The 22,729-nt window shown below is 49.1% G+C and overlaps 1 protein-coding gene and 1 long non-coding RNA gene across 2 annotated transcripts in view; one reads left to right on the plus strand and one right to left on the minus strand.

Moving 5' to 3' along the window:
- MKNK2 (MAPK interacting serine/threonine kinase 2) overlaps positions 1–22,729 on the minus strand; it is a 38,404-nt gene that overhangs the window by 13,136 nt on the left and 2,539 nt on the right. The window contains exons 3-10 of the mRNA XM_035119469.2: positions 14,829–14,910; positions 13,921–14,022; positions 12,597–12,694; positions 8,056–8,135; positions 7,621–7,694; positions 6,041–6,145; positions 4,582–4,637; positions 3,483–3,578 (exon numbers count right to left, since the gene is read on the minus strand). Coding sequence (XP_034975360.1) covers positions 3,483–3,578; positions 4,582–4,637; positions 6,041–6,145; positions 7,621–7,694; positions 8,056–8,135; positions 12,597–12,694; positions 13,921–14,022; positions 14,829–14,910 — 693 coding nt within the window. The remainder of the gene's footprint in view (positions 1–3,482; positions 3,579–4,581; positions 4,638–6,040; positions 6,146–7,620; positions 7,695–8,055; positions 8,136–12,596; positions 12,695–13,920; positions 14,023–14,828; positions 14,911–22,729) is intronic.
- Positions 8,564–9,341, plus strand: LOC132592271 (uncharacterized). The gene is made up of 2 exons (XR_009557718.1): positions 8,564–8,671; positions 9,261–9,341. It is a non-coding gene; the product is annotated as an uncharacterized LOC132592271 (long non-coding RNA).

The following is a 22,729-nucleotide window of genomic DNA, read 5'->3' on the forward strand; positions in this document are numbered from 1 at the left end:
GGCAGGGCACCTGCTTGGCATTCAGAAGGCCTCGGGTGCATCTCCAGGTAAGGGTGGGGAAAAGACTGCTTGTCTGAAAGCACAGAGAACGAGAACCGGTTCCGAGTTCAAAGCACTAGGATTATACACACTAAAACAGTCAGCGCTCCCTCCAGAGAATTCTGGGAGCTCTAAAGGTGCTGAGAGTTCTGTTCCCCCTTTTTCCCAGAGCTATAATTCCCTGGGAAGAGGGACGGAGCGATAAACCACTCTGGGAACTGTAGCGCAGGGATTCTCCAAACAACGTCCAGCACCCTGATCAAACCGCACTTCCCTGGGTCCTTTGTAAGGGACAAAGCCATGACCGTTCAAAGCGGCGTCACAGAGCTTTAAATTTAGGGTGTGAATATGATCTGAGAGCGGACGCGCCCCAAGATCTACAGATGGAGGCCAGCATACAAATTCAATGAATAATAATAATAATCAAATGAGCAGAGCCCATTAATGTGAATCACTTCCATCAATTCCAATGAGTCTTAACTCTTGAGTAACACTGAATACACCCCCAGGCTGCAGAGCAAAGATTAGGGTTTTTTTTTTGTTGCTGCTGCTGCAAAAATAGCAAAGGTTGCGGATTTCTTTTTAATGGGTTTTTTTTTAAAAAAATTGCAAAAAAGGCAAAGGGTTTTTTTTAAGTTGCAAAAAAAACAAAGGGCGTTTTGTTTTCGGTTTTTAATTGTAGCAGTATTTATAACCCTTTCGACACACATGGCTGGGATTTGCTCTTACCTAAAATTCTATGTCCAGGAGTTTTGTTTTGTTTTTTAAATAAAAATAAAAATCCGTCCATAGCCAGCCTTCTCCTTGCCCTACCCCCCCTGTGCAGAAATGGGTCAGAGCAGAGTCTGCAAAGCAAGGAGGGGAGAAGCGGAGGGGAGGAGAGAGAGAGAGAGAAACAGATGGAAGGAGGGGAGGAGAGGAAATCCCCAAACCTCAGACCTGACAGCCAATCAGCCAAGCTGTTGCTAGGGGCAAATTTTACAGCATCTCAGCAGCGGTTTGTTGGGGGGGGGGGAGCAAGAGAGACTGGGAGGAGGCAGGTGGCTCCTCTCTGCGTAGGGTGGGAAAACAGCACAGCTTTAAAAAGCTTTAGAAAGGAAGGGGAATAAATTAAGAGCATTGTGGAACCTGGAACCTGGGGTGGGGGGAACAGCGTCATTGCAATGTGCCCCAATTTCGTCCACTTCCTCCCCCCAAAATACTTAAAGTTATTATTAATAATAATATTTTATTGCAGTTTTAATAATCTTGTAAAATTTTGTAAAATACTTTTGTAAAGCTGCAGTAAAAATATTATTATTATTAATAATAATAAAATACTTAATTTTTTTTCAAAACTTTGCAGACTGCAAATGGGAGCCCCTCCACTGCCTTCTACTGGCACACGCAGATTATCATTTAGCAGGGCTGTGCCCTCCCCCAAACACACCCCAAGCCTGTTTCTTTCATTCAAAAGACTGAGCCACAGCCAACGCAATGCAACCTTTCTCGATTCTGCACAGCCTCTCGGGAAAGGCAAACCAGCCGGGTGACACGAGGCCCCCGCGTAGACGAGATGCAGGATGCGGGGTTCACATTCATGACACAATTCTATGCCACATGTTAATTATCTCCTCGGCGCCCCAGGAACGGACCATGAAATTTGAAAGTCGGCCACGCAATCTAGTCTTAAGCCCCTGCAATGCAGGAATCTTTTGCTTGAACCCACAGCTCTGGGATTAAGAGTCTCGTGCTCTACCGACTAAGCTATCCAAGGTTCGAATTGCCCCACCTGGACATGAAGCTCACTGGGGGTGATGTCGGTGGCCAGCCTAATCTACGTCACAGGGGATAAGCACATAGGCCAGGCATCCCCAAATCTCGGCCCTCCAGATGTTCTGGACTATAATTCCCATCATCCCTGACCACTGGTCCTGTTTAGCTAGGGATCATGGGAGTTGTAGGCCAAAACATCTGGAGGGCCGCAGTTTGGTGATGCCTGACGTAGGCCAACCTTGGGGGAAATGAACACAATAAATAAAAATTGAGCCAGAAATCAAGTGTCTTTTGAAATCTGACTACGGCAACACCCTAAATAAAGAAGGCACACCATAAGCTTGGAGAAACATGACCACACAAGACCAGTCTGCAATGGCCAGGGACCGGTTGGAAAGACCCCACTTCCATTTTGCAAACATCTCCCTTCCTGGTCTCCTAGGGGGAACCTTCACTCGCCATAAGCCACCACGTTTTTGACAACAAGCCTGTTAAAGGAACACCCCAAAGCACCGTTTCGTCCGGGCTGAATGTGGGTAAGGAACCTCACATTACAGGCTGGCTTGAAAGAAAAAAATTATAGAAATTGCAGAGAGGGATTTTGGAAGGCCAGCTTGCAGCAAATTATGACCAAACATACACACGGACAAGCCACACAAACCCAAACACCTCTTTCCACCAATGCCAAAAGATCAGCAAAACACACAGAGAAGGCTATATGGATCCGGGGGGGGGGGGGGAATATCCATCAATCCCCAGTATTCTGATTCCAACAGTGGATAGCCAGAACCCTCTGGCAATCCCAGATGGAGATGCAGGAAGGCACATCCCCTCCCCATGTCCCCCCACTGCTGAAATCCTATTATGCAGAGGAAAAGGTAAAGGTTTAGGTCAGGCACCCCCAAACTTCGGCCCTCCAGATGTTTTAGACTACAATTCCCATCATCCCTGACCACTGGTCCTGTTAGCTAGGGATCATGGGAGTTGTAGGCCAAAACATCTGGAGGGCCGCAGTTTGGGGATGCCTGGGTTTAGGTAAAGGACCCCTAGAATCATAGAATCAGAGTTGGAAGAGACCACAAGGGCCATCCAGTCCAACCCCCTGCCAAGCAGGAAACACCACCAAAGCATTCTTGACATATGCCTGTCAAGCCTCTGCTTAAAGACCTCCAAAGAAGGAGACTCCACCACACTCCTTGGCAGCAAATTCCACTGCCGAACAGCTCTTGCTGTCAGGAAGTTCTTTCTAACGTTTAGGTGGAATCTTCTTTCTTGTAGTTTGAATCCATTGCTCCGTGTCTGCTTCTCTGGGCGGTTAAGTCCAGTCAAAGGCGACTATGGGGTTGCGCCGCTCATCTCGCTTTCGGGCCGAGGGAGCTGGCGTTTGTCCGCAGACAGGTAGACTGCACCCAACCATGCAGGCTTCCATCTGAGCCATCACAGTGAACGGTCGCTGAAATTCCTGGAGGATTTCCCATGTTTAAAGTCTGCTAAACCTCAGCACATCTCCTGCCTTTGAATTCCATCGATTAAAAAAAAAAAGAGAGAGAGAGAGAGAGCCTTCCTCCTTATTCAAAGCCGTCTAGCTGCCACTTTTCTTGGTTGAGCCCAAGTTCCTATTCTTCTTCCAAGCACCACTTTTAAAGCTTTTTATATAAATTGGGTTTTTCCACGCTTGGGGGACTTACCGGGGTGAGCAACTCTGGAGTTGAGATGGGTGAGCAATCGCCGTTCAGCTTGATCCCGCTTCCTAGATCGAAATCGCAGATTTTCACGGGAGAAACCTGTGTTGCAGGAAGGAGAGAAAAGGAAGTTGCCAGTTGATTTTTTAAAAATTTTAAAAATCCATAGCTCCAGAAACTAAACAAATCTGTGAATTTCAGTTTTTCATCCCCCCCCAAGCAGCTCAAATTCAGTTCATTTACCCCCACCCCAACCTCCGCTTTCCACATCACTGTGAAAATAAGTCCACATAAAAAATCCCTGCACGTTTTCACATGCATTTATCTTAACTCATCCTTTTAACTAATATGCACAATTCTGCAAGGGGTTTTCTCCAATTCAAAGTATTACTGTATTTTTCCATGTATAAGACCTCCCTAGAGCGCACGCCTCCCGCAGAGGCATTGGGGGGGGAGTTGCGCGCCTGCCAACCAGCTGGCTGGCGGTGCGCAGCTTCCCCCCCACACCACTATCCGTGTATAGGATGACCCCAGTTTTTTGACATGATTTTTGAGTCAAAAAACCTCGTCTAATACACAGAAAAATGTGGTATTAGGCATTATTATTGGAATTATTATTCACAGAACCATTTTTGCATCTAATATCCTAGAATGGTAGAGTTGGAAGGGACCACAGGGGGTCATCTAGTCCAACCCCCTGCAATGCAGGAATCTTTTGCCCAATGTGTAGCTCGAACCCAGAACCCTGAGATTAAGAGTCTTTTGTTTCGTTGGAGAAACACATCGCAAAATCTGGAGAAGAGCAAATTGCAAAGGACAGCTGTATTATTATTGCAAAGGACAGCTATCTGTGTTGTTGGTCCAAGATGTGCAAACAAGCTATGAATCACACACACACACACACACACCCATCATTACCAACAGAACACCTACGTTCCTCATTACAATATCTGACCGCTATCCCAGGTTATTCTTTTTCCTAGTAACCCCTTTATTGCAACATCCTGCAGAAGGCAGTTCCACAGATCGCACACGAAATGGCAACTGTCTCTTTAGACAAGACAAGAGGGAACATCCTGTTAATGTGTTTGAAGCCACTCCTTACCTGATTGGAGCTTTCACAAAGGATATTTTCTGGTTTTAAATCTCTATGTGCTATTCCTGAAAAGGAAAAGTAAAGAGAGCATCAGCAAACAAAAGCAGAGAGTCTAAACTTCTTGCAAGATCAAAGAAACAGCAACTGGGCTGGAGTATAAATATATGTTACGGAAGGAGAAAGCAAAGGCACTAGTCCCTAAGAAAACGAGCTCCCACCCTGTGGAACACCCTCCCATCAGATGCAGAGTTCAAAATGCGCCAGGGGCATTTTGCAATTGGCTATCGGCTACTTGCGACCAAGTGAAGATGCCCGGGAGCCAGAATGGTGCCTGACATCCCCACCATCTGGAGGTGCGTGCCTGGGGATCCTCAGATCTGGACTTTTTCACACACCAATCCCATAGCTGCCAAGTCTCCCGTATTCCCCGGGAAACCCCCATTTTTCCAGCTGTTCCCAGCCGAAAAAATGGATTTTTTTGTTTTTCCCCGGTTTTATTCTGGCGCGGCAGCCATTTTGGAACTGGGCGGAGCATGCTCAGAAGTGACTTTTGATGCTGCTTTGCCCAGTTCCAAAATGGCTGCAGCGCGACTTCTGGTGCGGCGGCCATTTTGGAACAGGGCAGAGCAGCATCAAAAGTAGCTTCTGAGCATGCTCCGCCCAGTTCCAAAATGGCGGCAGCTACTTCCGATCCAGTCCCTTATTTCTAGGGCCGGAACTTGGCAGCTATGCAATCCCCCAGTCCTGCAAAATTCTATTCGTTATATTTTATCTGCACAATCAGAGGAATTTCAAGAACCGAAGTGTCGCCACGAGGCATTCCGTTTGGGCAGCTGCAACCCTGACTTAAGGAGCCACCTGGTGCCTGGCCTATATCTCTCCTAACACCGGGTTGCATGGCAGGGGAGGGTTGGACTAGATGACCCTCAGGGTCCCTTCCAACTCTAACATTCTAAGATCCCTGGGCCTCCTGCAGGAGGGAGTTCCATGCTTTTCAACACTGAAGAAGCCCTGCCTTTCTACCTTCACCACACTTCCACAATTTCCAGTTGCTGGAGGAAGGAAAAACTCCTCTTTCTACTTCCTCCATGATTTCCTCCATAAACTTCTACCGTGTCGACTCTTTGCTCACTCGCCTTTTCTCAAAACTGAAGGGCTCTAAACCAGGCACCCCAAACTTTGGCCCTCCAGATATTTGGGACTACAATTCCCATCTTCCCCGACCACTGGGTTCTGTTAGCTAGGGATCATGGGAGTTGTAGGCCAAAACATCTGGAGGGCCGCAGTTTGGGGGTGCCTGCTCTAAACGCTGCAAACTTCCCTCCTAGGGGGAATCCCCTTGAGAGTTCAGATTGCCCTCTTCCGAACTTTCCCTCCTCTCATTTGCATCCCGGGTTGCCAGACAAAATAACAGTAATAAGACCCAACAACCCCGTGGTATTTGCAGACTAGCAAAGGATTTGCTGACCTTTGTTGTGCAAGAAATTTAGGGCGCTGGCGATGTCGTTCACAACCATACTGGCCTCCAGCTCGTTGAAATGGCGGCGGCGATGGATGTGGGTCAGGATGGAACCTGGAAAAGATCGGAGCAGAGAGAGAAAAGAGGGCACAGAGCAATGTTAGCGATCTCAGGCAGCAAAAAATAAACGTTTGCAGGTCTGGGGAACAATCAGCGGAGCAGACCATGCCGAAGTTGATGGTCTGACTCGAATCAGTTCTCAATTTGGAACCAAGAGGACTAGAAACATAGCGTTTTAGGAGGAAGGCTGTTGGTCTGCAGTAGAATGGCTGCATTAACCATCTGTTAATTTAGCTGAGTAGTATCTGAAAAGCAGCTCCATTCTTTACAATTACGGCAGGTAAATCTGCAGGAAGTTCACTCCCCACGCAGGGCTGCTAACTCCGGGAAGAAGTCGCAAAAGTCGCTGTCCTGGAGAAGCTCTCCCTTCCAATCTGGGGAGGGGGAATATCCAGAGGCAGATATTGCTGGTCTTGACCAATAAGCCTTTGAAACGGCTCAGAACCGCAATCCCTTAAGGCAGGCATCCCCAAACTGCGGCCCTCCAGATGTTTTGGCCTACAACTCCCATGATCCCTAGCTAACAGGACCAGTGGTCAGGGATGATGGGAATTGCAAGTCCAAAACATCTGGAGGGCCGAAGTTTGGGGATGCCTGCCTTAAGGACTTCCTCTCCCCGTATGAACCTGCCCGGACCCTGAGATCATCCTCTGAGGCCCTTCTTTGTGTGCCTCCTCCTCAAGAGATCCAGAGGGTGGCAACACGAGAACAGGGCCTTTTCTGTGGTGGCTCCCCGTTTGTGGAATGCTCTCCCCAGGGAGGCCTGCCTGGTTCCTTCATTATACACCTTTAGGTGCCTGGCAAAAACATTCCTCTTCAACCAGGCCTTGATGCCCTTTTAAAAGAGGCACTGGATGTGTTTCTCCCTCTCCCTCGCTCTCTTAATTCCACATCTGATGCCCTTTGCAGGAGGGGTTTGCCTTTGTTCTTATTTTTGTTTTGCGTTTTGCATTTTTGATCTCGTAATTTTCCGGATGAAGGGCAGTATACCAATTTAATTAGATAGATAGATAGATAGATAGATAGATAGATAGATAGATAGATAGATACTTAATTGTCATTGTACATAGTACAACGAAATTTAATGCCATCCCATAATAACAAAACAAAAACACAATTACAGCCCCCCCCCCCAAATGATGATGATGATAACGACACCTCCTGCAGAAACGCAGGCACCAGGCTTTTTCAGAGGACAAGCAGCCATCCTTTACCCGAGAATAAAATCTTTTCACAGGTCCAATTCAATAATTTAATCCAGCCTGTGAATTAGATCCCTTTCCTCACCCACTTGCAGGCAAAGACTTGGACAGGCAGTTGCAGCTGACCACCTGGGTGACCAACACCCAGGACAGGCGGGCGCGGCTCAGCCAAAACTACCAGGAGGGCCAAAACAAGTTGGCCAGATGAGGCCGGCAGGCCAAACCTTCCCGAACGGCAACGTGCCAGACACGAGCGTCGCTACTTGCCTCCTCGCATCTTCTCAAACACGAGATAGAACCGGTCTTCCTCCTCAAAGAACTCAATCAGCTCCAGGATGTTCCTGCCGTGAGCAAGAAGACAGGGGGGACATTGGAAAACGGGGGGAAAGATGAGATCTCCACTTTGCATGGTTTTCACCTAGAATGAGGACGTCTTCCCCCCCCCCCCCCAACTGCACAGCCTTGCCAGGTCAGGCCCCCCTCCCCACGTTTTCTTCCCCCAAACGGGATGCGCCTCCAGGAAGCCTGCAAAAGCTAGGCTGTGAGATAAACTGCTCTTGAACATGGAGGTTTCACGGGGGCCAACCAGGTACTGGTGGAAACTGAGGTTTATCTGAGCCACTAACTTAGGCACTGCTAGTCCAGGTTACCCCTTAAAAAAACCCTACAGCTTTAGCCACCAAAAAATAAAATTTTAAATACCTATGTCCTTGGCACTGATACAGCATCTCTACTTCCCGGAAGACCCTGCTCCGGATGTGTCCGAGACGCTTCTCAATAATCTTTAAAGAGAAACACACACAAAGGAGCGAACATCAGCGCAGCGTCGCGCCAGGGATTTGAAAGCGGCGGGTTGGGTGCAATCAAGACTTTTGCGCCCTTTTAACATGAGTTCAAGCCGTTCTCTTGTCTCCGCGGGTGTGTGTGCATAGCAAGCACCATTCATGGCCACCCTTGTCCTGCCGCAACTCTCCGCCCACCTTGAAAGGCTAGCTCTCTAGCTGCAAGGGTGCCGTTTTGCACAGAAGACCGTTCTTGTGCGCAAGTTCCCCCTAAGCATCTTGCTGGAGAACAGCTTTTTTTTAAAACAGCATCACGATTCATCTGCTTGCGCACAAATGCTCCCCCACCCACCCAAAAAACAAGTTTCTCCGCAACTAGAAAGCAAGCACATCAAGAAGAAATGTAGACCCTGAGAGGCTTTGTTTTTAAGTGCAGGGATTTCTGTGCAAGTTGTCTCTTCAGCCTCTCTCAAGCTAAGGTCATACCACGAAGCAACAAAAAGATTTTCTTGAGCAAAGGAATTGCTCCTTGTTAGGTACCATAATCACTGCAGATGGTGACAGCAGTCACGAAATTAAAAGACGCCTGCTTCTTGGGAGAAAAGCAATGACAAACCTAGACAGCATCTTAAAAAGCAGAGACATCACCTTGCCGACAAAGGTCCGTATAGTTAAAGCTATGGTTTTCCCAGTAGTGATGTATGGAAGTGAGAGTTGGACCATAAAGAAGGCTGATCGCCGAAGAATTGATGCTTTTGAATTATGGTGCTGGAGGAGACTCTTGAGAGTCCCATGGACTGCTAGAAGATCAAACCTATCAATTCTTAAGGAAATCAGCCCTGAGTGCTCCCTGGAAGGACAGATCGTGAAGCTGAGGCTCCAATACTTTGGCCACCTCATGAGAAGAGAAGAATCCTTGGAAAAGACCCTGATGTTGGGAAAGATTGAGGGCACTAGGAGAAGGGGACGACAGAGGACAAGATGGTTGGACAGTGTTCTCGAAGCTACGAACATGAGTTTGACCAAACTGCGGGAGGCAGTGCAAGACAGGAGTGCCTGGCGTGCTCTGGTCCATGGGGTCACGAAGAGTCGGACACGACTAAACGACTAAACAACAACAACAAGGTACCATAAACACACCAGCCTCCAATCACCGCCTCCTTCATTTTTATTTTTATTTTGCAAAACACAACTGTTCCCTTTGCAGCTGTTTCCTTTTCAAAAAAGCATTTTACAAAGACATTATTGGGCTCACAAAAGCCTATTTTGCTTTTCACACCTACAATCGCAGATCAAGAAAATGCCCTTAAAATCCTAGCAGCTCAAATAGGAATTGCAACTCAATGGGGAACAGCCCAAAATCTTACTTGGTCCCACCACTCTGGAGTACAGTGGACGCTCGGGTTGCAAACGTGATCCGTGTGGGAGGCACGTTCGCAACCCGCGTCTGCACACGTGTGGGTCACAATTTGGCGCTTCTGCACATGTGTAAAGTGCGATTAAGCACTTCTGTGCATGCGCCGAAACCCGGAAGTAACCCATTCGGGTACTTCCGGGTTCAGCGTGGGACGCAAGCTGAAAAGATGCAACCTGAAGCGCCTATAACCCGAGTACAGTGATAATGGAGAAAATTGAGCATCTTTTGAGATTTTAATGAGGACTAGAACTTCCAGACACTTTACATATAATTTGAAATTCCTTCATTACATATGTACAGTGAAGCCATCATTTTTGAGACAAGCCTGGCACTTGAAAATCCAGTAGCACCAATATTCTCTCTTAATGCAAATACTTTTATTCTTCTTTCTTTCTTTCTTTCTTTCTTTCTTTTTCTTTCTTTCTGGGCGTGTTCAACATGACTTTGGGGGGGGGCATTTAGTTTCCCGTCTTTTAATTTTTATCTATTGTTACGAAAGATAATGTTCCTAAGGCGAGGAAATAAATGTATTGTCTATTGCTATATCTGTGTGCGTACACACATACGCAATTGGTTTTCTCCTGCTCCGGAGGGTGGGACTCGAACCCATGGCTTCAAGCTACAAGAAAGGAGATTCCGACTCAACATCGGGAAAGCTTTCTGACAGTAAGAGCTGCTTGACCGTGGGATGGAAGGAGGTGTAATCTCCTTTCTTGGAAGTTTTTAAGCAGAGGTTGGATGGCCATCTGAAAGGAGCTCTTGAACTGAGATCCCTGCATTGCAAGGGGTTGGACTAGATGACCCTCAGGGTTCCTTCCAACTCTACAATTCTATGAATGCGCTTGGGGGGGGTGGCTGCTTTTGTGAGAGGAGCATTCCCCCCCCCCATGCACATACCAAAAAAATATTTGCTTCTCTCTCCCCTTCTAAAATCAGAGTTCGAAGGGACCCAAAAAGTAACCTAGTGCAATGTTTCTGAAGATCATGTCTGCACCCCCCCCCCGCCCTAGCTAGCAGGACCAGCAGTCAGGGACGATGGGAATCGTAGTCCCAAAATAGCTGGAGGGCCAAGTTTGGGAAACGCTGGCCAACTGTCCTCAACGCAAAATAATAATAAAAATTGTAAAATAAAAAACACCCATGTTACTTTTCACTCAACCCAAAGTTCTTAAGATGAGAAAGGGAATATGTGCATTTTATATTGGTGTTGGTGCTGACCTTTAAAGCCTTAAATGGCCTCGGCCCAGTATACCTGAAGGAGCGTCTCCACTCCCATCGTTCAGCCCAGACACTGAGGTCCAGCGCCGAGGGCCTTCTGGCGGTTCCCTCCCTGCGAGAAGTGAAGTTACGGGGAACCAGGCAGAGGGCCTTCTCGGTGGTGGCGCCCTCTCTATGGAACGCCCTCCCATCAGATGTCAAGGCAATAAACATCTACCTGACTTTTAGAAGACATCTGTAGGCAGCCCTGTTTAGGGAACCTTTAGATATCTGAAGGGCTATTGTATTTTAATATTTTGTTGGAAGCTGCCCAGAGTGGCTGGGGAAACCCAGCCAGATGGGCAGGGTATAAACACAGTGGCGCCTTGTTTTGAGTCCGGGATCCGTTCTGGAGCCCCAGACACTCAACGAAAGGGACATTCAACAAAGTGCTGCTCCGCGCATGCGCAGTTTTGTGCTTCTGCGCATGCGCAAAGCGCAATTCAGTGCTTCTGCCCGTGCGGCAAACCCAGAATTAATCCATTCCGGTACTTCTGGGTTTGCTGCGGACATTCCACGAAATGGATGCTAAACGGGGCGGACTCACAACGAGGTACTACTGTAATAAAATTATTACTATTACTATTACTATTATCACCATCTACATCCAAAATCCAGCTCTGGGAAGGGGCGAGGGGGTTCCTGTCGGGAGGTGCCTTCACTGCTGCAGCCCAAAATCCAGAGCCATAAGGAGCGTGAATCGGATTATTTACGGAGCTCTGAACTTTTCTCCTCGCCCCAAAATGCCGCTTTGCAGCCAAACCTCGATGAAAAGGCCCGCTTGTTCCTCTCCCTCCTGTGCATGAAAGGGAAGGGGGCGAGGGGGGGCGGCAGCGCCATGCCAGCAGCTGTTCTCCTCCCCTCCAGCCCTGGGAGGTCACAACCTTAGCCCTCCCCGGCTTCTGCCTCCACAAAAAAACGCCAGTTTTGCGGCCACCGCCCTCCCTCCCTCCCTCCCTCCCTCCCCCTGCATCTCCCATGCGCTGAAAAAAGCAGCCTCTCGCCCCTCCTGCAAGACTGCTCGGGAGCCTGCAGAGAGGAATTTCCTCCTTGGGGGTGAAAAAAGAGGCAGGGGTCCGCAGAGGAAAAGAAGGAAGCGGTTGCACAGGGTGGCAGAACACGGAGCAAGCGGCCAGAGAAAAGCTTTCTTTCCTCTCTCACGAAACTCAAATCTGTGGACGTTCCTTAAAGCCAAATGCAAAGAGTTGTCCTTGCTCCTATTCCACCAGCACAAAGACCTACCTGTGAAGTGTTTCTTTCATTCTCTCTCTCCTCCAAATCCCGGCTAACCACACCAACTGGGAAAACACTACCACAGATGTTTCATGCTGGAAATTCCTGACATACACACACACCCAATTTTGGCCCAGAGAAGACCTTCACACAGCGCCTGATTGAACTGTGGAACTCCCTGCCACAGGAGGCGGCCAGGGCCACCGTCGTGGACAGTTTTGAAAGAGGGTTTGGAGGAGAGGGTCCATCCATGGCCGGCAGCCACAATGGCTCTGCCCTGCCTCCATGGTCAGAGGGCAACCATAATAGGCTACAGTAAAAGGACAACACAACCACGTCGCACCCAGAACGCAATGCATCTGAATGGCAGTTGCGGGAGGGGAGAGAAACCCGCTTGCAGGCTTCCCACTGGGGCATCCGGCCGGCCTCCGTGAGAATCACAGATTTGTAGAGCTGGGAGGGACCCCCGAGGGTCATCCAGCCCAACCCCCTGCCATGCAGGAATCTTTTGCCTGAAACGGGGCTCAAACTCCAAAGTCCCCAAGCTGCCTTACCTTCACTGCATACTCTTTATTGGTAATGAGGTTAACACAGGCCTGGACTTTTGCATGAGCGCCTTCTCCGAGGACCTCTTCTTGGAGTTGGTAAACGTCTGAAGGTTTGAGGGGGACAGGAAGAGAGAGAAAGACAAGGAAAAGAGAATTATTCAGTGGGGGGAATCAAAGTGCTACTCCCTGCGTCATTGCCTGAACTTTGTGTGTTTATTCCAAAAACTGTGTTTATATTCCAAAGATTCCACATAAAAGTCCAATATATATTTTTTAAATGTTCTTGTTATATCGTCAGCTTCCCATCTCATTTTCCTTTTCTTTTCTCCCCCTCCCTTTGCCTGTCTTCCCTCTTTTTTAACACAGTCGTAAGACAATAATCTTTCATTCTTTCTGCTGCTCATAGTTTGAATCCTGATCACGGATTCTTCGTGCTGTCGTATTTCTCCAAATGATCCAGCACACGGAAATGCTGTTTACCTTCGCGCCGGAGCGGTACCTATTTATCTACTTGCACTTTGTGTTTTCGAACTGCAAGGTTGGCAGGAGCAGGGACAGAACAACAGGAGCTCACCTCGTCGCGGGGATTCGAACCGCAACATCAATGCCCCCCCAAAAAAAACAAAGCATACTGACAGACCGCCTAATAGTAAAATAGCCAGTAGCTGCACTCCCTGCCGGTTTAAAGTTCTAGTCCTCATTGCGTCATTGCCTCTCACCATTCCTGCCAAAAATAAAACAAGGTGCTAGTCCTCATGATTCTGAGCGACCAGGCTGGTTTAAAAAAGGAAGCTCTCCTTCAAACAGCGCCACACCTTTGGGCCTCATCCAGCTCAGTGCAGCCTACACCAACCTTTCCCTAAATGCAAGAGTTCAATCCAGGGTTTCCCAAACATGGTCTCCAGGTGTTTTTCGACTACAATTCCCATCATCTCTGACTACCAGTCCTGCTAGTTTGAGATGGGAGTTGTAGTCCAACAACTGCTTGAGAACCAAGTTTGGGAAAACCTGGTCTAATCCATCTCCAATAAGCCTTTAAATAAGCACCAATTCCTTTCCTAGCCTTTGGAGCAGATTTTGTGCATTTGTATCGTTTCCTGGTCTGTTTAGATTGCAGGGTGGGATTTATTTTCTTTTTCAAAGTTTGCAAATTTGGACAAACAAACACACATCTCTCCTGCAACAGCATCCTCTTGCTGCAGGCTTCTGCGGACACAGCCCCTCTCATGAGGCCGCAAGGACTGAGCGGAAAACGTTTTGCTGCAAAGGGAAGGCGGGAGGTGAAGATTTCGAGAATAAACGCTGAGGACTAGCAACTTGAGCGGCTCACCTTCAAACCTTCCGGAAAAGCTATCTGTGGCCCGACAGCGTTTTTTCTTTTTGTTTCGTTTCTTCGCGTTGGGGATGTCAATGGGCTGACTTGAAGGCATGTCTGTTCCACAAGATTTGAGGGTGGGGGGGAGAATCACAGTTAAAGTAGCATTTGAACCCAGGACCAGGCACGCAACAACAATCCCTAAAGCCAGAGGTGTGCTGGGTTCTAAGGTCGCCCCAAAACTTTGCCTTTTGCATGAAACAGCCAACGGCTTATATTTCAAGGTAGACTCTCTTTGAAAACGGAGGCTCCATTACAGCAATTAAGACCAGTGTTGGGAAGCTGTTCCACATGACAGCTGTGGGTGGGGCTACAGGCAAATGTGGGTGGGGCCATTAATAAAAGCTCCACTTTTGTACAGTAGGGCAGTGCAGTGCAGTGGTTAGAGCAGTTTCCCAAACTTGGGTCCCCAGCTGTTTTGAGACTACAACTCCTATCACCCCTGTCCACTGGGGTCCTGCTAGCTGGGCATGATGGGAGCTGTAGTCCAAAAACAGCTGGAGACCAGAGTTTGAGAAACCCTGGGTCAAGACCAGGGTTCAAATCCCCACACTTGCTCACAAAGCTCACTATGTGACCTGGGCAGGGGGAACCATGAATGCCAGCTTAGAGGAACGAGGTGGCACTCTGAATACAATAAATAAATGGGAGAGTTATGAGGGCCAGATGGAGATGTCTCGGGGGCCACATTCCTCTCCCCTGCAGTTCACAATCCCTGGAACAGATACCCTCTATCGAATTCTCTGAATCTCAAGAGGCGTAAACCTAGGAACACAAGACCTACCCTAGTCTCTCTCCCCTAGTCTTTTTCTTCCGCCTGACCCCTTTCGGAAAGCAAAACAGAATAAAAGAGAGATGCTCACCGGGCCGAGAGGGGCATTCGAAGTTGAAGACAGATTCCAGGTGAGTGGACTGGGAGAATTCGATGTCAAACGGGTTCTGGCCCTGGGAGAAGAGAAGGAAAGGGGCGAGGGAGAGAAAGGGTCACATCCAAGCCAGAATTAAAGTGGGGAAATCCTGGTAAGAAGCTTCTGGGGAGATACTAGGGGTCTGCTAGACCTGAGCAACATACTTAGCCTCTCCTAGACCTGAGCTGCATATTCGGTAAAAAGCATTTGCTAGACCTGAGCTGCACATTCAATTTCTCCTAGATCAGAGCTACACATTCATCAAAAGGCACTGCTAGACACGAGTGGCACATTTGGCCTCTGCTAGACCTGAGCTACCAGCTTCTTAAAACACATCGCCACCAAAAGTTTTCTGGCCAGCCACCCAAGCGCAGAAAACTTTCGAAGATGTTCACCTGCCTGCTCCCTTTAGGTGAACAATATTTAATGGGCGCAGCAGGCAGGCCCATTAAATTTGGCCAGCCACCCAAGCTGGCCATTTTGTACATTTTTAAAAACACTTAGGGGCTGGGCTTTGCTTTTCCAGAGGCAGCTCAACCCGGATGGAATCGGTTGATTAAAAAACAAACAAAAAAGTAATTTGAACTTTTCTTGTGGACTAGAAACCTAGCAACCTGCAATTGCAGCTTGGCAGGAGCAAACTCCGAGCGGCACGGCTCCCTTGAAAGCGCTCAAACCGGTTTCTTCCCTGCCGTGCGACACCCCAGCCAGAGGGAACGGAACCAGTTACTGTAGCTGACTCTTCCCCAGTACACAGCCGCCGTCTCCGTGGACAGGTGCGACCCAAGCGGAGGCAGCAAAAGGAGGCCAACGGGGAGGAGGGAGGAGAACGATAGGGTAGCCTAACCAGACCCGGCCGGAACGCTGCCCCACCGGCTGGAACGCTGCCCATAATGAGCAGGGAGGAGACTGCTTGCTTGGGAACGGCGCCTGCTAGACCTCAGTTGCGCACCAAGCCTCTCCTAAACCTGAGCTGCGCATGTGGCAGATTCCTTTCTGGGCTACACCACAGGGATGGGGTGGGGGTGGCAAATGGACTTTGAATACATCCCCCAGCATTTATATTAAGGAGGAGAATCGTGGGAATATTAAGTGTTGGAAGGCACCCCGAGGATCATCTAGTCCAACCCCCTGCAATGCAACGGTGTCCCATACGGGGATCAAACCTGCAACCTTGGCATTATTATCAGCACCACGCTCTAACCAACAGAGCTCTCATCCATGCTCCTCAATTCCACATTCTATATTCAGTACCTTGAATGTAGAAGAGGAGCACCTCAGGGAACAGGGCCTTTCGCAGAATCGGGGAACTGCTGGAAGGGACCCCAAGAGTCATCTAGTCCACGCACCCCTCAATCCTTAGCATCTCTTTGTAGGAGCCCCCCCCCGGTTCTTAGAAACTCAGCTATCTAAGCTGGGCACCTTCACTGCAACAGAATGTCTATTTGCCGGGGGGTTGGACTAGATGACCGCCGGGGTCCCTTCCAACGCTACAATTTCAATGATCTCAGCTACATTGCTTGACTGTAGTTTGCTCTTAACAACAATTCACTCGTCCCCATATGCAAGGCGGAGAAACACACACAGCGGAAATGGAAACGGCCTTGACTCTGGACCAAAGCAGAGGTTTTCAAATGGAGCCCAGATATCTCCATGTCGGCCCAGCCGGACCCATGCCAGTAGCAAAATCAGCATTTGAAATCCTGAGTCAGGCTCATTTGCCAAGTCATCTGGCCCCAACAAGGCAACCTGGAATTCCTTTTACCCAAAAGGAAACCCTGATTTAAGGAGCGATTTAGCGACTGACTTCCATATCTGAGCTTCCAGCATTGCTCCTTGAGTGTTCTGTTTTTAATGCTCAATGCTTTATTACCGGTATGTTTTATATATTCTGTAAGCCGCCCAGAATGGCTGGGGAACCTTGCCGGGTGGGCGGGGTATAAAGAATAAAATTGTTGTTGTTGTTGTTCTCTACACATGCTCAAGCAACTCTTCCTTGGCCCAGTATACCTGAAGGAGCGTCTCCACCCCCATCGTTCAGCCCAGACACTGAGGTCCAGCGCTGAGAGCCTTCCCTCACTGCGAGAAGCAAAGCTACAGGGAACCAGGCAGAGGGCCTTCTCGGTGGTGGCGCCCACCCTGTGGAACACCCTCCCATCAGATGCCAAGGAAATAAACAACTATCTGACTTTCAGAAGACATCTGAAGGCAATCCTGTTTAGGGAAGTTTTTAATGTCTGGTGTTTATCATGTTTTTAATATTCTGTTGGGAACGGCCCAGAGTGGTTGGGGAAACTCAGCCAGATGGGCGGGGTATAAATATTTATTATTATTATTATTATTATTATTATTATTATTATTATTATTATTATTACAGTATTCCCCTGGGGGAAACAAGCCTCTGAGGATTAAGCCCCTCCGTTCCCATCGTAAACCCCATTTATTAGCACCCCCTGACCGCAAACCAAATCCATCCCCATCTCATTCCAGGACAAAAAAGGGAGGGAGCTCTGGCCTTGCAACAAGCAGCGCCTTCTGAACCCGCAGCCTGGATAGACAGGCTGTCCTCCCGATTGTTATGAAATCTACTCAGGTGGAGGAGGGAGACGCCTCCCACAGTAACGTAGAGAGAGAGAGAAATATTTTGTTAAAGCTCTCTGAACACAAACACACCCCTCTGTTGCCCTGGTCCCTCGCAGGGGCTCAGAACAAGCATGATGCTCCGGAGGGTAACACTCGAACCCATGGCTTCAAGTGACCAGAAACGAAATTCCAACTCAACCTCAGGAAGAACTTTCTGACAGTAAGAGCCGTTCGACAGGCTGCAGACTCTCCTTCCTGGAGGTTTTTGAAGCAAAGGTTGGATGGCCCTCTGTCATGGATGCTTGGCTTGAGATCCCTGCATTGCACGCGGGTTGGACTGGATGACCCTTGGGGATCCCTTCCAGCTCTACGATTCTGGGATTCTATCCGCACCCTCAACCTCCAGACCCTCTTTTGAAAGCCAATCTTCTCCCACACCCCTTTAATCCATTCTCAATGCACGAGGCTGGGCACATTGTGACATCAGATTGCGGCTATTAATGTTTTGACGTTTTATTGTGTTTTTCTATGTGTTGGGAGCCGCCCAGTGTGTCTGGGGAAACCTTGCCAGACTGGAGGGGGGGGCGGGCTATAAATTATTATTATTATTACTTATTATTTCCCGCTCCACTTACGCCAACCCCCCAATCCCCTTTGCGGCTGTTTAATTTCCACCCAGCCCCCATCCCTCAAAAAATGCAAAAACAAAAAACAAAACAAAACACACAGCAGACCCCATTTCCTGCTTTCTCCTTCAACCTCTCTGCTCCTGCCACTTTGGATTTTGCAAAACCCGGGTCTGGAAATTCCCCGTATGCAAACTCCCTTGCGCCTTTGCACATCGACACACCGACTGCAGAGCCCAAGATGTGCTTACATAACCCATCCCGCGCTGCGCCAAATATCCCTCCATGGGGCCTCTCCCAGCCGCGGCGAAGTTACATCACCCGGCCGCAAGCGAGTTTTGCAAAACACAAAAGGGGGGAAACTGCCGGCAACCCTCCTGTCGCGACACCGCAAGATGACAACAAGCGCCTCCATTCAGTGGCCTCCTTCCTCCACCCCCTGAAACACACTTGTGCGCACACAGAAACCCAGATCCGGAGGCTGCAAAGTCCCTTCATTGCTCTCTTTTAAAACTTGTCTACTTAAGGACCCAGGCACCCTTTTCACGACAAGCAAAAAAATGCAAGGGAATTTATTGTGCAGGCGTTTTTTGTGTGTGTGTGTGTTTTTTTTTAGTGCCGGCATGTTTAAAAATAAGCGCAAGGACATTAATTTGAGATTAGGCAGCAAAGTCACAGGGTGGCCACGAGGCTTCTACCATTGCCAACCCGAAAGGCATCTTGAAAGAAATCTCTCGGAAAAATACTGGCAGGAAACGCAACAGGGGAAGGGGGGGGTCATGTCCAGCCCCGTGCAAAATTTGAAAGGAGGCACAACACCCAGATTCTAAGTTGCAAAAAAAGAAAGAAAAGATTTTGCATTACATAAGGAGGAATGGAGTACGGGATCTCAGCATGTGCTGGAGAGGGAAACGAAAATAAGATTATTTCTAAGAGCAGCTGTTATCTGCAGACGGAAAACCTTACGAGGTTGGTTGTAGGGCAGGGAATGGAGTTAAGAACATCTGAGATTTGGAGGCATGGATGGAGGAGGCCGATGGACCCTACAAAAAGGTTCCCTCTCTCACCCCATAGTTATCATAGAACCGTAGATTTTTGAGGGACACCAGGGGGTCATCTATTCCTACCCCCTGCACGCAGAAAGCCTAGGTTCAATCCTCAGCATCTCTGACTAGGAAATCCCGGATAGGCGCTGCCAGTTGGTTGTCGTTAATACTGAGTTGCATGGACCAGCAAGGAAGCTTCACAACAACCTTGCGAGGGAGGCTGAAGCTGAGCGAGAAATATTCCAGATATCAGCCAGCAAGTCCAGTGAGGGTTTGGAGTCACAGGCTCCTCGGTGCCCGACCTTGATGCCACACAGATTCACTCGGGAAGTCTGGGCACCGTTTCAAAACCAGCATCTCACAGCTGGAGCAGGCGAGACTTGGGTTCGAATCCCCATCGAGCCACAAGCTCAACTCTCCCGACTCTGCTACCTGCAAAAGTTTGTTACGAAGAAGCAGGCCTCTTGCGGGAGAGGGGACAGAGCAAAACCCTTTGGGAAGGTCACCTTTCTTCTCAGAATCGCCACTCTGGCTAGGCTGGCCTACCTCGCAGGGTTGTTGGGGTGATGAATTGAACAGAACCAGGAACGCCGCCACCTTGAGCTCCGTGGACAAAGAAGACGGGCTACAAACGCAGTAAGTAAGAGGGAGCCTCGCCACCCCAAGGCATAAACAGCTCTAGGCCAAGAACACTGCTGGGTTTTGCAGAACTACAAATCCCATCATCCCTGACCCTGACCATTGGGCTATGGTGGCGACTGGGAGCTGGTGCCCAGCAATGATGACCAGAGAACCCCCATGGCTGGGTTGTCTTGACCCACACAGCTCCTTGTCTGCAACGTTGCAGGTTAGACTAGTAGGATTCCAGCTGCACAAAATTGTGCAAACTTTGAGCCTTGTAAGATTACGTCCGCCATGGGAAAAGAGTGAAAAGTTTTTCTCCCTCTCTCACGAACGCCTGTGGACGTCCCAACAAAGCTGAACCATCGGGAGGGATCTTGTGCACCGTTAAAACTATGGAACTCCTTCTTGCAGGAGGCCCTCATGCCCGCCAACCCAGAATGTTTAAAAACAGGATTAGGCAACTTCATAACAGACAAAGCTACTAGCCAGGAAGGCTAGAAAATGCTCCTGAAGACCAGTTGCTAGAAACCATGAAATCGTAGAGCTGGAAGGGACCCCGGGGGGTCATCCAGCCCAACCCCCTGCAATACAGGAATCTCAGCTGAAGCATCCATGACAGGTGGCCATCCAACCTCTGCTTTAAAACCTCCCAAGGGAGACCGTTCTGCAGGAGGAGAGAGTTGCTCTTTTGCTCAAATCCTGCTTTTAGGTTTCCCATGGGGAACCAGAAGCTATGGAACCTCCTAGTCCAGAGGCAGTCTATCTGGATCCCTCGGTTCATTGGGGGGGGGGTATTTGGCCACTGTGAGAACAGATGCTGCCAAGCCAGGTGAGTCATCACCCGTCTCATCCTGCAGTCTTCTTCCAATGTTCTTCTGGCAAATTCAGCAAAGAAACCCCAGGGTCGTGGGTTCGAGCTCCACGTTGGGCAAAAGATTCCTGCATTGTAGGGGGTTGGACTGGATGACCCTCGGGGACCCCTTTCTATGATTCTATTCCCCGGAGGGAGTCCCAGCTTCTGTTCTGACTTGCCCAACCGGTCTGGCTCCGAGCCGCAGAGGACCAGCCCCTCCCGCGTGCGTGGCTCCCAGCCTCTGCCAACCGGGACGCCGGCATCCCATAATTAGGGAGAGCCCTCGGCAACAAGATGCAGCCAGACAGGGAGGGAGGGAGGCTGCGCGTCACGGGACAAACCCCATGACTCTGAGCGCAGGGTTGGCAGCCCTGCAGGGAGGAATTAAATCTGCAGGGGCCAGACGACCAACCGGGACTCTGCTATCCCGCCTGTAAAATGGGTACAAGACAGCAGTGACAGAAGTGGAAGCCTGCCTGGCCTCCTTTCTTTTGTCCATTCAAGAAAGGCAAAAATATTGGGAGCGTTTTCTGGGCGTTTTGCTTGAAATTCTGCAGCAGAATAAAGTCAAACCCGGGTGGGGGGGGGGTGCACAACTATTGCAGCAGCCTGTCCTCACAGTGGCCAACCAGATGTGTGTGTGTGCCCCCCCCCGCCGCCTCAAAGGGAAGCCATAGAATCAGAATTGTCAATTTGGACGGGACCTAAAGGGTCATCTAGCTCAACCCCCTGCAATGCAGCTGTCCCTGATAAGGATTGAACCCACAACCTTGGCAAGGCCAGGCTCTAACCAACGGAGCGACGCAGGCTCCCATGTTGAACCTTTTGAGTGGCAGGAATCCGTCATCTCACGAGCTAAAGGTCACCTGCTGCCACACAGCAGTTCAAACAATTGCAGCCACATTGCGGGATCCTGACTCACACCAGCCATAATCTTATTTCGTGCAAATTATAAAAACAAAACACTTGTACTGTATGGCATTATCCAATTTGGCCTCATTTATTCAGCAACACATCCTGGGAGACGGGAGAGTGGACACAAGCAACCATTGCTACACAAAAACACACATGCCTGAAGATCAACGGGAACCACTGCCGAGTGTAGCAACAATATCTCTTCCTCCATGAGGACTAGAAACCTGCCTATGGAGAGCAGAGAGCCGCAGCGAGGTCACGCTGCCACAAGCTCCCCACCGAGCCAGCCTGTCAAAGGGTGCTGGGGAGCTGCCATCGGCTCATAAATCACAGAAATTGAAGCGGCGCCTGACACATGACTTGCATCACTCCCCAAACAAGCGCCTACCCACAGACTGGCTTGGATGACGTTTCAGGCAACCAGTTTGGAAGGACAGGATCCCCTGACGCACTTGCACAACACAGAAATGGGCCCTAGCCGTCTCCCTAAACACACGTTCCGGCCAAAGGAACAGACACAACCGTCTTTTTGCTCACTGAGCAAAACACACACACACAGAGACACAAGAACGCCAGCGAAACTAAAAGCAAGCCTTCATTAAATGCAAGCACCCAGCTCTCTCTTTTTAAAAAGAGCTTGCAAGCGCCAAAGGCTTCTCCTCTAGGAGGCCGACCCAGCAGCAAATTAATTCCTGTCCCTCTTAGGAAGCAGAAATTAATCTCGCACACACAACGCAGAAAAGTAAAAATGCACAACAGCGCTCCATGCAGATGCCTGAAACTGCAACACAACTTGTCGCTAAAGCATTGCTTCTGACAATGCACACCCACCAAGACAAGAAGTCGCAAATCATTATTATTACTTTTATTTTTAAATCATTATGTCGGGTTCCTCTCTGCCCCCAACCACCTGCTACGTCCCCATGCCGATTTCTGCCTTTTGATTGTAATCTCCTCGGGGCTGAGACCCTCAAGTCCAGATGCTCCTCTATAATTTGATGGACAAGGTCAAAAACTTGCTTTTTGGTGGGGCAGATGGCAGTGAGAAGAAGGTCTATTCCTCAGCATCTCTAAGTAGGGGGGGGATATATTATATGCTACTATTATACTGTATCTGCAGCAGCAAAAGTTTCGGGGTTAGACCTACTAAGGAAGCATTTTCCACCAATCTGAGGAAGACCACCTATACCACACAGGATCCCTAGTCAG

The sequence above is a fragment of the Zootoca vivipara genome, chromosome 6 (genome assembly GCF_963506605.1).
Source record: "Zootoca vivipara chromosome 6, rZooViv1.1, whole genome shotgun sequence".
Taxonomy (NCBI): domain Eukaryota; kingdom Metazoa; phylum Chordata; class Lepidosauria; order Squamata; family Lacertidae; genus Zootoca; species Zootoca vivipara.